Source organism: Panthera tigris, chromosome F2 (genome assembly GCF_018350195.1).
Source record: "Panthera tigris isolate Pti1 chromosome F2, P.tigris_Pti1_mat1.1, whole genome shotgun sequence".
NCBI classification, from domain to species: domain Eukaryota; kingdom Metazoa; phylum Chordata; class Mammalia; order Carnivora; family Felidae; genus Panthera; species Panthera tigris.
In genome coordinates this window covers 81960725-81972796 of record NC_056676.1, presented here as the reverse complement: position 1 = coordinate 81972796, position 12072 = coordinate 81960725, and the positions used below count along the sequence as shown (strand labels likewise).

General features: G+C 57.8%; 1 protein-coding gene across 1 annotated transcript; it reads left to right on the top strand.

Moving 5' to 3' along the window:
- The first annotated feature begins 1362 nt into the window (after window positions 1-1362).
- NRBP2 (nuclear receptor binding protein 2) lies at window positions 1363-8874 on the top strand. Its single transcript, XM_042972622.1, has 18 exons — window positions 1363-1546; window positions 2085-2207; window positions 2283-2384; window positions 2507-2596; window positions 2763-2803; window positions 2890-2984; window positions 3113-3136; window positions 3207-3290; window positions 3376-3431; window positions 3528-3623; window positions 4697-4829; window positions 4963-5065; window positions 5189-5239; window positions 5314-5449; window positions 6307-6360; window positions 6460-6523; window positions 6626-6681; window positions 6768-8874. The coding sequence occupies exons 1-18, from the start codon at window positions 1418-1420 to the stop codon at window positions 6834-6836; spliced, it is 1506 nt and encodes a 501-aa protein (XP_042828556.1). The 5' UTR covers window positions 1363-1417; the 3' UTR covers window positions 6837-8874.
- Window positions 8875-12072: the final 3198 nt, after the last annotated feature.

Sequence of the window (12072 nt, the reverse complement as noted above, 5' to 3'; positions counted from 1 at the left end):
AGGGATCAGCAGCTGTGACAGGGTGAAACCATGGGAAGGCAGTGGGGAGGTGCGGGGTAAAGGGAGCCTTTGGACAAGAATTCGAGAGCCTGTCTCTTGTTGACATGGCCAGAGGGTGTCACCGGGGGCCTCCTGGAGAGAAAGGCGCTGCATGTGAGGAGGGAGGGGCTCCCCACGCTGGGCTCCTCTGTGCCAGGGGAGCCATCAGCAGAACGGCAAGAGAAAAGAATAAATTGGCATTTTGGAGTGTGGGAAGGTGACCGAGCAAGTGAAAGGCAAGCCCAGAAGGGCAGGCGGGATGGGGGGGGGGGGGGGGCGGGGGCGGGGCGGGGCGGGGCGGGTTGTGATCATGAATTAAAGTCTCCCGGTCAGCCTGCTGGTGTGTTTATCACTTCAGTGGCCCTCCCACGTGTTCCCTGGCGGAGGCGCGACACGCCAGGAGAGCTGGCCTTCCAGATGCCCCATCCCAGGTCCTCTCCTAGACCCTCGGGGAGCAGCCCCCGGGCCGCGCTCCACACTGGGCCCACACTGGGCCCACCCTGGGACGGAAGCCTGGAGACAACCGCGGTGCCGCGCGAGGGTGGTGGGCAAGTGGTGCGGGAAGGACCTGCGGCTCCAAGGGCTGCACAGGGGCGTTTCCCGGAGCCCCGGGCCCGGTCCATGCAGGTCACGGAGCGCCCGTGGAGGACCCGACGTACACGGCTCCAGGCCGGCGCCGAACCCCCTGTGGTCGGCTCGCTGGACTCCGGCTGGCGGCGTGGCCTCTTCTGAGAGCGGAGGCTTGCTGCAGGAGCGTCTTACCCCGACCGGAGCTGGACGCCCGGGGCGCGGGCTCTAGTCCGGATAGGCTGGGCCTCAGCCCGGGCGGACTCCTTGGGGCGGGGCCTTAGGCAGGGCTACGGCCTGGGAGGGCGCCTCACATGGGAAGGGGCTCGCGAGTGGGGTCTCTGCCCAGGGCGACCCCTCGGGTGGGGCGGGGCCAAAGGGCGCGGCCTTACCTGGGGGTGGGCGGGGCCTGGGGGCCTGCGGCCTCAGATGGGGCGTGGCCGTAGCGGGGCGGGGTGGGTGGGGAGGCCGGAGGCGGGACCTTCACCTTCATGGGGCCTGGGGTGTGGCCGGGGCGTGGCCTTGTCCGGTGGTGGGCGGGGCCAGCGCCGGCTCTGCCCTCCGCCAGGAATCTCCATTAGGGCTCCGGCCCCAGGAGGCGGCTCCGGAGGGGCGGGCGGGTTCCACCCCCGGCTGGCCGCGCGCCCGCGCCTCCCAATTCCCGGAGCAGGGCGCGGGCTCCCGGCGGCAGTCGGCGGCTCTGCTCCCGCCTGGGCGTCTGGGCTCTGGGCCAGGGCGGGCTGGGAGCGGCGGCGGCGGCGGCTCGGGGCCGCGGATCCCACGGAGGGCGGCGGCCTGGGCCAGCCAAGCCATGGCGGCTCCGGAGCCGGCGCCGAGGCGGGGCCGGGAGCGGGAGCGGGAGCGGGAGGATGAGAGCGAGGACGAGAGCGACATCCTGGAGGAGAGCCCTTGCGGCCGCTGGCAGAAGCGGCGGGAGCAGGTGGGCACGGCGGAGCGGGGAGGGGGGAGCGGGGGGGGGGGGTAGGGTGGTCATCCCCCACCTCCGGCGGAGGGCCCGGGAGGCCACGGCGGGGCCGTGGGACCGCTGGGCAAGCCGGGAGGCCAGAAACCTCTCCGCGGCTTCGCGCAGACAGCCCCCTAATTGGGCGGCCCTTGCACCCGTCTGGTCTGGTCCCCACGCCCTGGTGACGACCCTCCCAATTTCCTAAAGTCCAGCCTCCTCCCGGGACCACTTCCCCGTGCCTCTGTGACCAGACCAGCCGCCCCCCCCACCCCCCGCCCCCAACACCATCCTGAATCCCCCGAACCTCGCTCCGAATCTCTTCGGCCCAGCCCCTGGATACCACCACTTAGCTGGTAGAGCCCAACCCGCCTCCAGTCCCGCGGCTTCCCCTAGAGGGGGTCAGAGCCAGCACCCCAAGCTAGCTTCCCCCTCCAAGGGTGTGGGCGGAGACCAAGCCCCCACTCCGTCTCCTGACACAGATCAGCACACTCATACGCCCTTCCCCCACTGCCAGGTGAACCAGGGGAACATGCCAGGGGTCCAGAGCACCTTCCTGGCCATGGACACTGAGGAGGGGGTGGAGGTGGTGTGGAATGAGTTGCACTTCGGGGACAGGAAGGCTTTCGCAACCCATGAGGTGAGGCTTGCCCACCCCTCGAGCGACTGCGGCCCCCCCACCCCCACCACCCCGTGACCGCACCCCCCTTCCCAGGAGAAGATCCAGACCATGTTTGAGCAGCTGGCGCTGGTAGACCACCCCAACATTGTCAAGCTGCACAAACACTGGCTGGATGCCTCGGAAGCCCGGGCACGGGTGAGCCACGGTCACGGGCACACCACGGGCACACCACGGGGTGGGATGTGGCCACAGGCCGGGTGGGGGTGGGGCGGTGGCAGCCATCCACCCGCAGTTGGCGGAGCCTGCCCGCCCCACAGGTCATCTTCATCACCGAGTACGTGTCGTCAGGCAGCCTCAAGCAATTCCTCAAGAAGACCAAGAAAAACCACAAAGCCATGAACGCCCGGGTATGGGGAGTGGGACAGGGCTGCGCTGGGGAGGTGGGTGAGGGGCAGCTCCGGGGACCTAAACAGGCCGGGGCCAGGGCAGGGATGCGAGGTGAGGGTGCAGGGTGGGCACCAAAGGCCCAGCTGCCTCTCCCGCACCGGTCGGACAGAGTCCATCCGCCACCAGGCCTGGAAGCGCTGGTGCACACAGATCCTGTCGGCGCTCAGGTGAGGGTCTGGGCTCACCCCGCCACACGCCTACGGCCCCCGGTGACCCCTGACCTGACCGCACGTGCTCTCCTTTCCCCCTGCAGCTTTCTACACGCCTGCAACCCCCCCATCATCCACGGGAACCTGACCAGCGATACCATCTTCATACAACACAATGGCCTCATCAAGATTGGCTCTGGTGCTGGCGGGGCTGGGGGGGGGGGGGGCTGCAGGGGGAGGAGGGGGCTGCCGGAAGCTGTGGGCAGAAGACACGCGGCGCCCCACCACACTGACGCCTGCTCTTTCTCCCTGCGGTGGCGGGTGCAGTGTGGCACCGCATCTTCTCCAATGGTGCGTGGGGGCCCTGGGGGGATGGAGGGCATGGAGAGGCCAGCCTGCTCATCTTCGCCTGTCTCCACAGCGCTCCCAGATGATCTCCGGAGCCCTATCCGTGTGGAGCGTGAGGAACCACGGAACCTGCACTTCTTCCCACCAGAGTACGGCGGTGAGTCCAGAATCCAGGCGCCCCGGCCGTGCCCCGCGAACACCTCGTGTGCCGCACCCAGCCTGACTTGCTCCCCCACTTTCAGAGGTGGCTGATGGCACTGCCGTGGACATCTTCTCCTTTGGGATGTGTGCACTGGAGGTACCAGCCCGGTGGCCTTGTGGCCTCCCAGCTAGCTCACCCTGCTTCTTACCTGTGCTGTCTCTTTTCCACGCCTGACCTGGCCCTGCCTCCCAGATGGCTGTGCTGGAGATCCAAGCCAATGGAGACACCCGGGTCACAGAGGAGGCCATCACTCGCGCCAGGCACTCACTCAGCGACCCCAACATGCGGGTAAGCACCTTGCCTTGCCCCTCCCGGCTGACTCTCAGTGCTCCAGGTAGGACCAGGAAGGTGCTTCGAGCAGGCCTGGAGGTGCAGCGGGCCGGTGCCGCTGAGGGGTATGCCAGCCCCGGTGCCCAAAGGCCTGCCCGCAGGAGGCCCTTACCCACCGCCCTAAGGCTCTGAGGCGCATTCTAAGGAAGGGAGACCAGAGGGATGCTCCTCGTGTGAGCACCATCGTTGTGCCTGTCTTGGAGATGAGAAAGAGGCTCAGAGAGGCCAAGTACTTTGCCCAAGGCTTTGGGAGAAGTGGCAGACCCAGTGTTCTACCCCGCATCCCTGCCTTTAGGCCTCCAGGAAACAAGGTAGAGGGAATGTGGCTCCAGCTTATGTGGGGGGGGGGGGGGGGGGGGGGCGGGGCGGGGTAGGGAGAAGGGGAGTAGGGAGCTGTAGGGGGATGTAATTGTAGCCACAATCTCTCTAGAGATTGTGCTTGACCACATGGCTTCTGGGGTCAGAAGTGATAGGGCCTTGGGGAGCCTGGGTGGCTCAGTCGGCTAAGCATCTGACTCTTGGTTTTGGCTCACGTCGTGATCTCACAGTCTGTGAGATCAAGCCCAAGTCAGGCTCCTCACTGAGTGTGGAGCCTGCTTGAGATTCTCTCTCTCTCTGTGCCTCCCCTGCTCACACACACACACGTGTGTGTGTGTGTGTGTGTGTGTGTGTGTGTTCTCTATCTTTCTTAAATTAAGTAAATAAACTTAAAAAAAAAAAAAAAAGGAGTGATGGGACTAGATGAGGCTGGTGAGAAGTAGGCCCGGAATAGATATGGGAGGCGACAGAGGACATGTGTGCAGTAGGGTAGAGAGCTGTGAAGGTCATCTTTGGAGTCGGGCCTGAACGGACGCAATCAAAAGAGGGGCGGTCTGTGGGTAGGGGGGTTTATGCTAGGCTACACTGACCTGCAAGAGCCTGGAGGACGGGACCCTTGGGGTCTGGGGACTTCAGGGGCCTCCTCTCCTCACCCTGTGGAGCTACAGCACCGAGGCTCCACCCGCTGCGGCCTTTCCCCTCCACGTCCCCAGGAGTTCATCCTCTCCTGCCTGGCCCGGGACCCCAGCCGGCGGCCCTCGGCCCACAACCTCCTCTTCCACCGCGTGCTCTTCGAAGTGCACTCCCTGAAGCTCCTGGCCGCTCACTGCTTCCTCCAGCACCAATGTGAGGGGCAGGCAGGCTGGGGGCGCGCCAAGGGCCTGGCCGGGGGGGGGGGGGGGGGGGCGGGACACGAGAAGGGCCCTGGCGGGACCTGGGGCCCGGGGTGCGCTGCCCTGACGGCTCCTGCGGCCTGCAGACCTCATGCCTGAGAACGCGGTGGAGGAAAAGACCAAGGCGGTGGACCTGAATGCAGTCCTGGCGGAGCTTCCCCGGCCGCCCCGGCCCCCACTGCAGTGGCGGTGCGTGCCTGTGGCCCAGAGGCCTCCGCTCTCGGCCGGCCCCTCCCCCAGTCCTGTCCCCACCCCCCCACCCCCCAGCGGGGCGGACCGGCTGCCCTCACGTGGTTGTCCCCCCCATGCCAGGTACTCAGAGGTCTCCTACCTGGAGCTTGACAAATTCCTGGAGGATGTCAGGTGAGAGCTGTCTTAAGTTTGGGGATCCGGTGGCTACCAGGCCTGGGCCCCCAGCCACCCCAGTGTATCCCCAGGAATGGGATCTACCCGCTGATGAACTTTGCCGCTGCTCGACCCCTGGGGCTTCCCCGAGTGCTGGCCCCACCGCCTGAGGAGACCCAGAAGGCCAAGACCCCGACACCGGAACCTTTTGACTCAGAGACCAGAAAGGTGAGCCCCTGCTCCTGCTGCATGGTGCCCATCCTCAGGCCTGTCCACAGCCCACAGGGGTCCCTTTTCAGGCGCTTTGAGCGGCCCCCCCCCCCCCCCCCCCCCCCCCCCCCCCACCGCTCAGCTCTCTTCCTGGCTACCAGAGACCAGGTCCCAGCTGACCCTTTTGTTGGGGGTAGGAGACAAGCCAGGATACCCCCTTTTCAGAGGCTCCTTGCCCCCTGAAGTCCCCTCCCCTTGCTCCCTGCCTCCCCCCCCCCCCACCTACCCCCTGCCTGCCAGCCCCCCATCCCTGCCCCATCCTTGCTGTGTTCCAAGCAGCCTCCATCTGGGAATCTCATCCACCCCTAGGCATCTCTGCTTCCCTGCCCTTGGCTTGCTAAGCCTCCCCCGCCCCCCCCCCCCCACTTCCCTCCACAGTGCAGCCAGGATTCATGTGCTAACGTCCAAAGCGGCCCACAGAGATGGTGGGGGGTCCTCAGCATGACTCCCAGGTGCTCTGAGGCCTGGCCCTGCTGGCGCCCCCTGCGTCTGCTCCTTCATGTTCCTCCTGACCCCTCTCCTCCACTGCTGTCCCAGCTGGCTCCTTATTGAGGTGTTCTCTCCGCCTGTGAAGACTCTGTTTCTCCCTCATTGCCCAGACTCGGTGTCTACTCTTCTGGAAGTTTTCCTTAACTTGCCAGACCACTCATGTGATGTGATGTGACGTGAGATGTGCTTTCTAGGCTCTCCTTAGAGATTTACCCCCGTTTCCAGTCCTTACTCTTCCTTCTGGGCCCCCTAAGGTGGCATCTGCCCTTGTACTCGGTGCTGAGGTCAAGCCTCTGAGGGTGACCTTGATCCGCCCCTATCCCCAGGTGATCCAGATGCAATGCAACCTGGAGAGAAGTGAGGACAAGGCCCGCTGGCATGTGAGCAGGGCCGGCGCTGGGACCCGCAGAGGTACAGGGTAAGGGAAGTGGGGGATGGGGTGGACTCTGGGAGCCAACCGCGCCCTCCTGCCTCCCCAGCTCACTCTGCTGCTGGTGTTGGAGGACCGGCTGCACCGGCAGCTCACTTACGACCTGCTCCCAAGTAAGCCGGGCGGGCGGGGCCCTGGGCAGGGATGAGTGCGGGTGTGGGCACAGGCGGTGGCCTCACGCCTCTGCCCCGCCCCTGCCTGTGTCCCTGCCTCAGCGGACAGTGCCCAGGACCTTGCTGCCGAGCTGGTACACTACGGCTTCGTTCACGAGGTGTGTGGCCAGCCCGGCCAGCTGGGAGGGGGGCACAGCAGAGTCTGCACCCCTCTGTCACCCCACGCCTTCCTCCCACCCTGCAGGATGACCGGACCAAGCTGGCTGCCTTCCTGGAAAGCACCTTCCTCAAGTACCTTGGAGCTCAGCCGTGACCTCCCAACCCCAGCCCCTAGGGACCAGCCCTGGCAGCCCGCATGGGGATGCTCAGCATTGGCCCAGGGTTCAGAGGACCAGGGGCTGTCCTCTGCTTACATGCTGGGGGCTGATGACCAAACACCTGCCTTCTACAGCTTCCAAGGAGGCCCTGGAGTGGGGTGGGGAAGGTGGTGGCTTTGGAGCTACAGGGGGACGATCAGGGGGTGAAGGAGCCTAGGTTGGGGGTCAGGGGAGTCGTTAGGTCCCACATGTCCTTAGGATCAGGATCCCCCCCCACCTAGCCAGCTTCCACAACTCAGAATCCCTTCCCGTGTCCACCATTTCCTGGCCAGAGCTCTCCCCCCACCCCAGGATATCCGGCCAGTGATTGTACCTTCAGCATGGGGGAGGCTGCCCCTCAGGGAAGCCCAGTGCTGAGGGTGGGGGACCCGTGTTCTGGACAGATGTCTGGCCAGGGAAATGCTCCACCCCCTGTTGGAACCACAGACCCACGTGAGGAACCCCCACATTAAGCCAGTGGCACCACACCTGCAGACGTCAGGCACAGTGCTGGGCACAGGACAGGGCCACAACCTGGCAGGAGAAGCAGTTGACAGAGAAGTTTCCAGGAGCCCAAGTTCATAGTTTGATGTGGCCTCTGCACAGCCCTCCAACCGCTGCCCAGTGCAGACCCACCATGGAGCCCCCTTCAGACTTTCCACTGCTCTGAGACAGGGATCTGCCAGCCCTCTGCAGATACTCTCTGGTCCCTGCACACCCCTCCAAAGGGCTCTTTTCTCTTCCATTCCCTGGCCTGGACGGGTTGGGCTCGGGCAGATACCCGCTCTTCACTGTGCCTCCTCTCAAACCCATTACCCCCTTTGTTACCTCCCTCACCTCTTCCCATGGCGGCTGCCTCCCAGGTCCTGAGACTGTCAGCTCCTGATTCCCTGTCTCTCCCCCTCAACTCCTTCCCACCCCTCATTGCCCTGGCCTCATTTCTCCCAGACTGCCTCCCCTCCATCTTCAAATTGAGTTAAACATTCTTGAACATTTTAAATCGCATGTATACATTTAGTGCGTTCAGATTCCTTTTTAAGTATTTCTAGTATCAAATCAGGAAAGCCCACTGTTGCATTAGTTCTCTGTCGTTGCTATAAGAATTTACCACAAACTTAGTGGCTTAAAATACCACAAATTTATTATAGTTCTGCAAGTCAAAAGTCTGGTACAGGTCTCACCAGACTAAACTCAAGCTGTTAGCAAGGCTATGTTCCTTTCTGGAAGTTCTAGGGGAGCCTAGAGCCATTTCCTAGGTTTCCATTTTCTGTTCCTTCAGCTTGGGTCTGCAGGTGTCAGGCATGGTGCAAGCTGTGGGCACTGGGCAGGAATTCATTTCCTTGCAATGGTAGGGCCAAGGTCCCCATTTTCTTGCCCTGAAAGAAACTGAAGGTCATTGTCAGCTTCCACAGGCACCACATTCCTTGGCTCACGTACCCATCTTCCATCTCCAAAGCCAGCAACAACTAGTTAAGTCTTTCTCATGAACCGTCTGTCTGGTTTTTTGCAGCCAGGAAAGCCTCATGTAATTAGGTTGGGTCTACCTGGATAATCCAGAATAATCTCCCTACCGCAAGGTTCCTTAATCATACCTACAAAATCCTTTTTGCCATATAAAGTAACATTCACAGGTTCTGGGGTTACAGCACGGACATCTTGGAGGGAAGGTGTCCTTTCTCCACCTACCACATTGCCCTAACCAAAAACCAAACCAAAACCAAGTTACCAAGGTGTCTCAAATAAATTAAATGTACAAACATGGTGAATCTCAAGTTGTCTTAAACACCCCAATACTCTACAAAGTTATCCAAATTCTTACATCTTCCATCTTAAATAACAAATCTAAAATAACTTACACGTCCAGTTGGAAATCCTAATGCTATCACCTTAAAATAATTTGAGTGTCAAATGCATAACAGATTGTACCCGTGATTTTTTTTTTAACTTTTTTTTTTAGCGTTTATTCATTTTTGAGACAGAGAGAGACAGAGCATGAATGGGGGAAGGTCAGAGAGAGAGAGGGAGACACAGAATCTGAAACAGGCTCCAGGCTCTGAGCTGTCAGCACAGAGCCCGATGCGGGGCTCAAACTCACGGACCGCGAGATCATGACCTGAGCCGAGGTCGGATGCCCAACTGACTGAGCCACCCAGGCGCCCCAGATTGTACCCGTGATTAAACTGAACGCAAAAATATCAATACTATCATGGCTCCATTTAATCATGCTTATGTTGAGGTTTTCATTTCAACTTTTATCTTTTCAAAGTTATATACATATCGTTTTAAAAGTGGAATGCATTTTTTTTTTTAACCAACAATAAATAACCAATGCAGCCTCCAACTCTGTTTCCAAATTTAACTCTTAGCTATTTCTTCGGGCGTGTAAAATCCATCTTCCACAAAACGACACATGCTTTTACTGCTTTTTATTGGGTTTTCTACATTAAGGTCTTCCCCGGCTGGTGTCCTGGGAGAAGAGCAGGATCACTAGCCTCAGTTTCCTGACCCAGCATCATCCCAGTGTGGTGGGTATTATTACAGCTTCATTACTGCAGGTCTCAGCAGAGAACAAGGTGTCCTAGGGTTATATTTGCTTTCTTGCACAACTTTTTGTTTTGCCTGGAGTTAATAATTGCCTTATTTTTTGGTTTGCTTAGTTTTCTATACATGTCTCATGAATTCATTCTTAGATTCTCCTACTGAAGTGTGAACCTCTCAATACTTGAGATTCATTGCATAACTGACTTCTCAGTTTCATCTTTTCCCAGAGCCCCCACTGTGCCAGCTCTCTGCCTGCCCCAGGCTGCTTGTTCTTGGGCCTGTGACCCAGCTGTCAGCATGAGTTAGTTGTTCCTTCACCAGCATCCTGGAGCACCTCCTTTCTCTTTTGGATCCTTAGCTCTCATCTTCCTTCCTTCACCCTCTGTTTGAGGAGGAACATCCTCCAAGTTTCCTGAGAGAGGGTACATGGGAAGTTATGGAGTCTGCCTATTTGTCCCTAGCCTACTCTTACATCTGCTTGTTAGTGTAGCTAGGCACAAAAGTTTGCCTAAGTTGAAAATTATTTCTCCCAAGGATTTTGAGAGTATCATGTGATTTTCTTCTAGTCCCAAGAATTCTCATGCCTTTCTGAATTCTGACCCCTTGTGATTTCTGTCTCTCTCACATCCTCTTCCTCTCTCTCCCTCCCTTTGGAAATTCTCAATGATAGTTCTTCATTTAAAACTTCTCTTTTATCTGTTGTCCAGAGATCCCAATCCTTCGGTTCTAGGAATTTTTTTTTTTGGTTGACTTTCCCCTTCTTATTTTGAGGAATTTTTATTATTTAGATGTTGAGCTTTGAGAGGCACAATACACGGTAGTTAAGGGCATAGGCTGTGGGGCCATTCCGCTTCCTGAGGTATGATAGCATGCCCCTACTTTCTTGTCTGTAAAAATGGGATAATAACAGTACCCACTCCATGGGATCATTGTAAAGATCACACAGGTAATGTTTGTAAAGTAACGAGAACAGTGCCCAGAACACAAGCACTCTGAATGCCTTTTATACGTCAATGTCAAATGTCACAGGGGAAGCTGCCACCAGACAGTGGTGCTTGTGCCTCCCACTCTCCTGCAGTGGTGGTGGTGGCAAGCCCCAGCCCATTCACTACTTCACCCATCCCTCTCTATCATGGAGGCCACTGAAGTGCCAGTCCAGTTGTAAGCACTGAAGAATACTGATCAGTGTGATTATGGTTACATTTGATCTTCTCTACCTATCTGGTTTTGTTCTATACATCCTAGAAGATTTCAACTGTATCTTTCAACCCTCTACTGAATTGTTCATTTTCCTCCCATATGTTTCATTTGTAAGCACTCTTTAACATTTGCTGAATATTCTTTCTTTATAGCCTCCTGTTCTTGATTTTGTTTTTCTTTTTTAAAAAAGTTCTCATTTTGCTTCCAGTTAGCTGACGTGCAGTGTTAGGTTTCAGGTGTGCAATATATTGCTTGTTCTTGATTTTGGATGCAACATCCTCTCTAGTATCTGAGGATATGAGTTTAGCTTTTCTTCTTTTTCTTTTTGCTTTATTGTCTCTGCTCCTTCTGAGTTCCTTTTCCATTTCCATTTTTGTTCATTCTCCTTAGGTGTCTGGTGATCCTGGGCTGTCCAGTTGCTCTTAAGGGTGATACGATCTTAATGGTGGGGCTTATTGCCTGGTGAGCTTTGAGGCCAGGGATCTAGCCAGGCCATTCTCCTGAGCACCCTCCAGCTGCCAGTCTTCTTTTGAGCCAGGAGCTACTGCAGAGAGGAGCTCTGAGTTTTGTGGTGGGCACATGCTGGGGGCTAGACTTCGAGCCAGGGTGGAGGTGGGGACAGGGCAAGAATCTCACTCCCTTTCAGAACAGGGTTCTGCTCTGACAGCCCAGCCACTGCCAGTAGGGATAGAGGTCCTGGGGGTCTCCTCTTTCTTGCAGCTGCATTTTCACACACGACCCCTCAGATGCTAACCTCCAGGTGGCTAAACAGACCCCCTTCTCCACCTTCCTCCAGTTCCACAATATTTCACTTCTGTGTTCGTGGGTTTTTGTCTTTATAAAATTCTATCATTTTAGAGGGGAGGGGTATGAAGAAAATATTCAACCCTGTTTAACTAGACGGTAAAGCCTCCCAGGATTGAGAAGAGACCTGCCTAACTGGGAAAGACACTTTGTTGCCTCAGGTAGGCCGAAGTTGTTGGACTGACAATTTCACTGAGCTTACAGATGTGGCTTCATTGTGTTACGGTCTTGGGGCTGGGTGTGACATATGGCAGACGTCTAGGGCAGCTCAAGGCCCCGATGGGGACTCTGGGTGCAGGCCCTTCCCACTGGATGGGTTCACAAGCCTGTCTTTTGGATTCCCGTTCTACCGACTGCATGTCATTGAATCCATGACGCCATCAGTTTCAAGATGCACTGCTGTTTTATGACTCACTAGGAAAGAGAATGAGGCTAATTAAACGAAGGCACATCATTCACTGGTAGGCGCATGCTGACTTCAGAGATGGCACGACGCAAAGAAGATGTAACTTGAAATCTGACTCTGAAATATGGCGACTCTTCGTGACCTCTTTCAACAAGATCGTTTGGGCAGATGGGACTTCTTCAGCCCCGGAGGGGATCCAAACTTCCTCTGTCCTGCCTCTTGGGTGAGAGCGGGGACGCAGG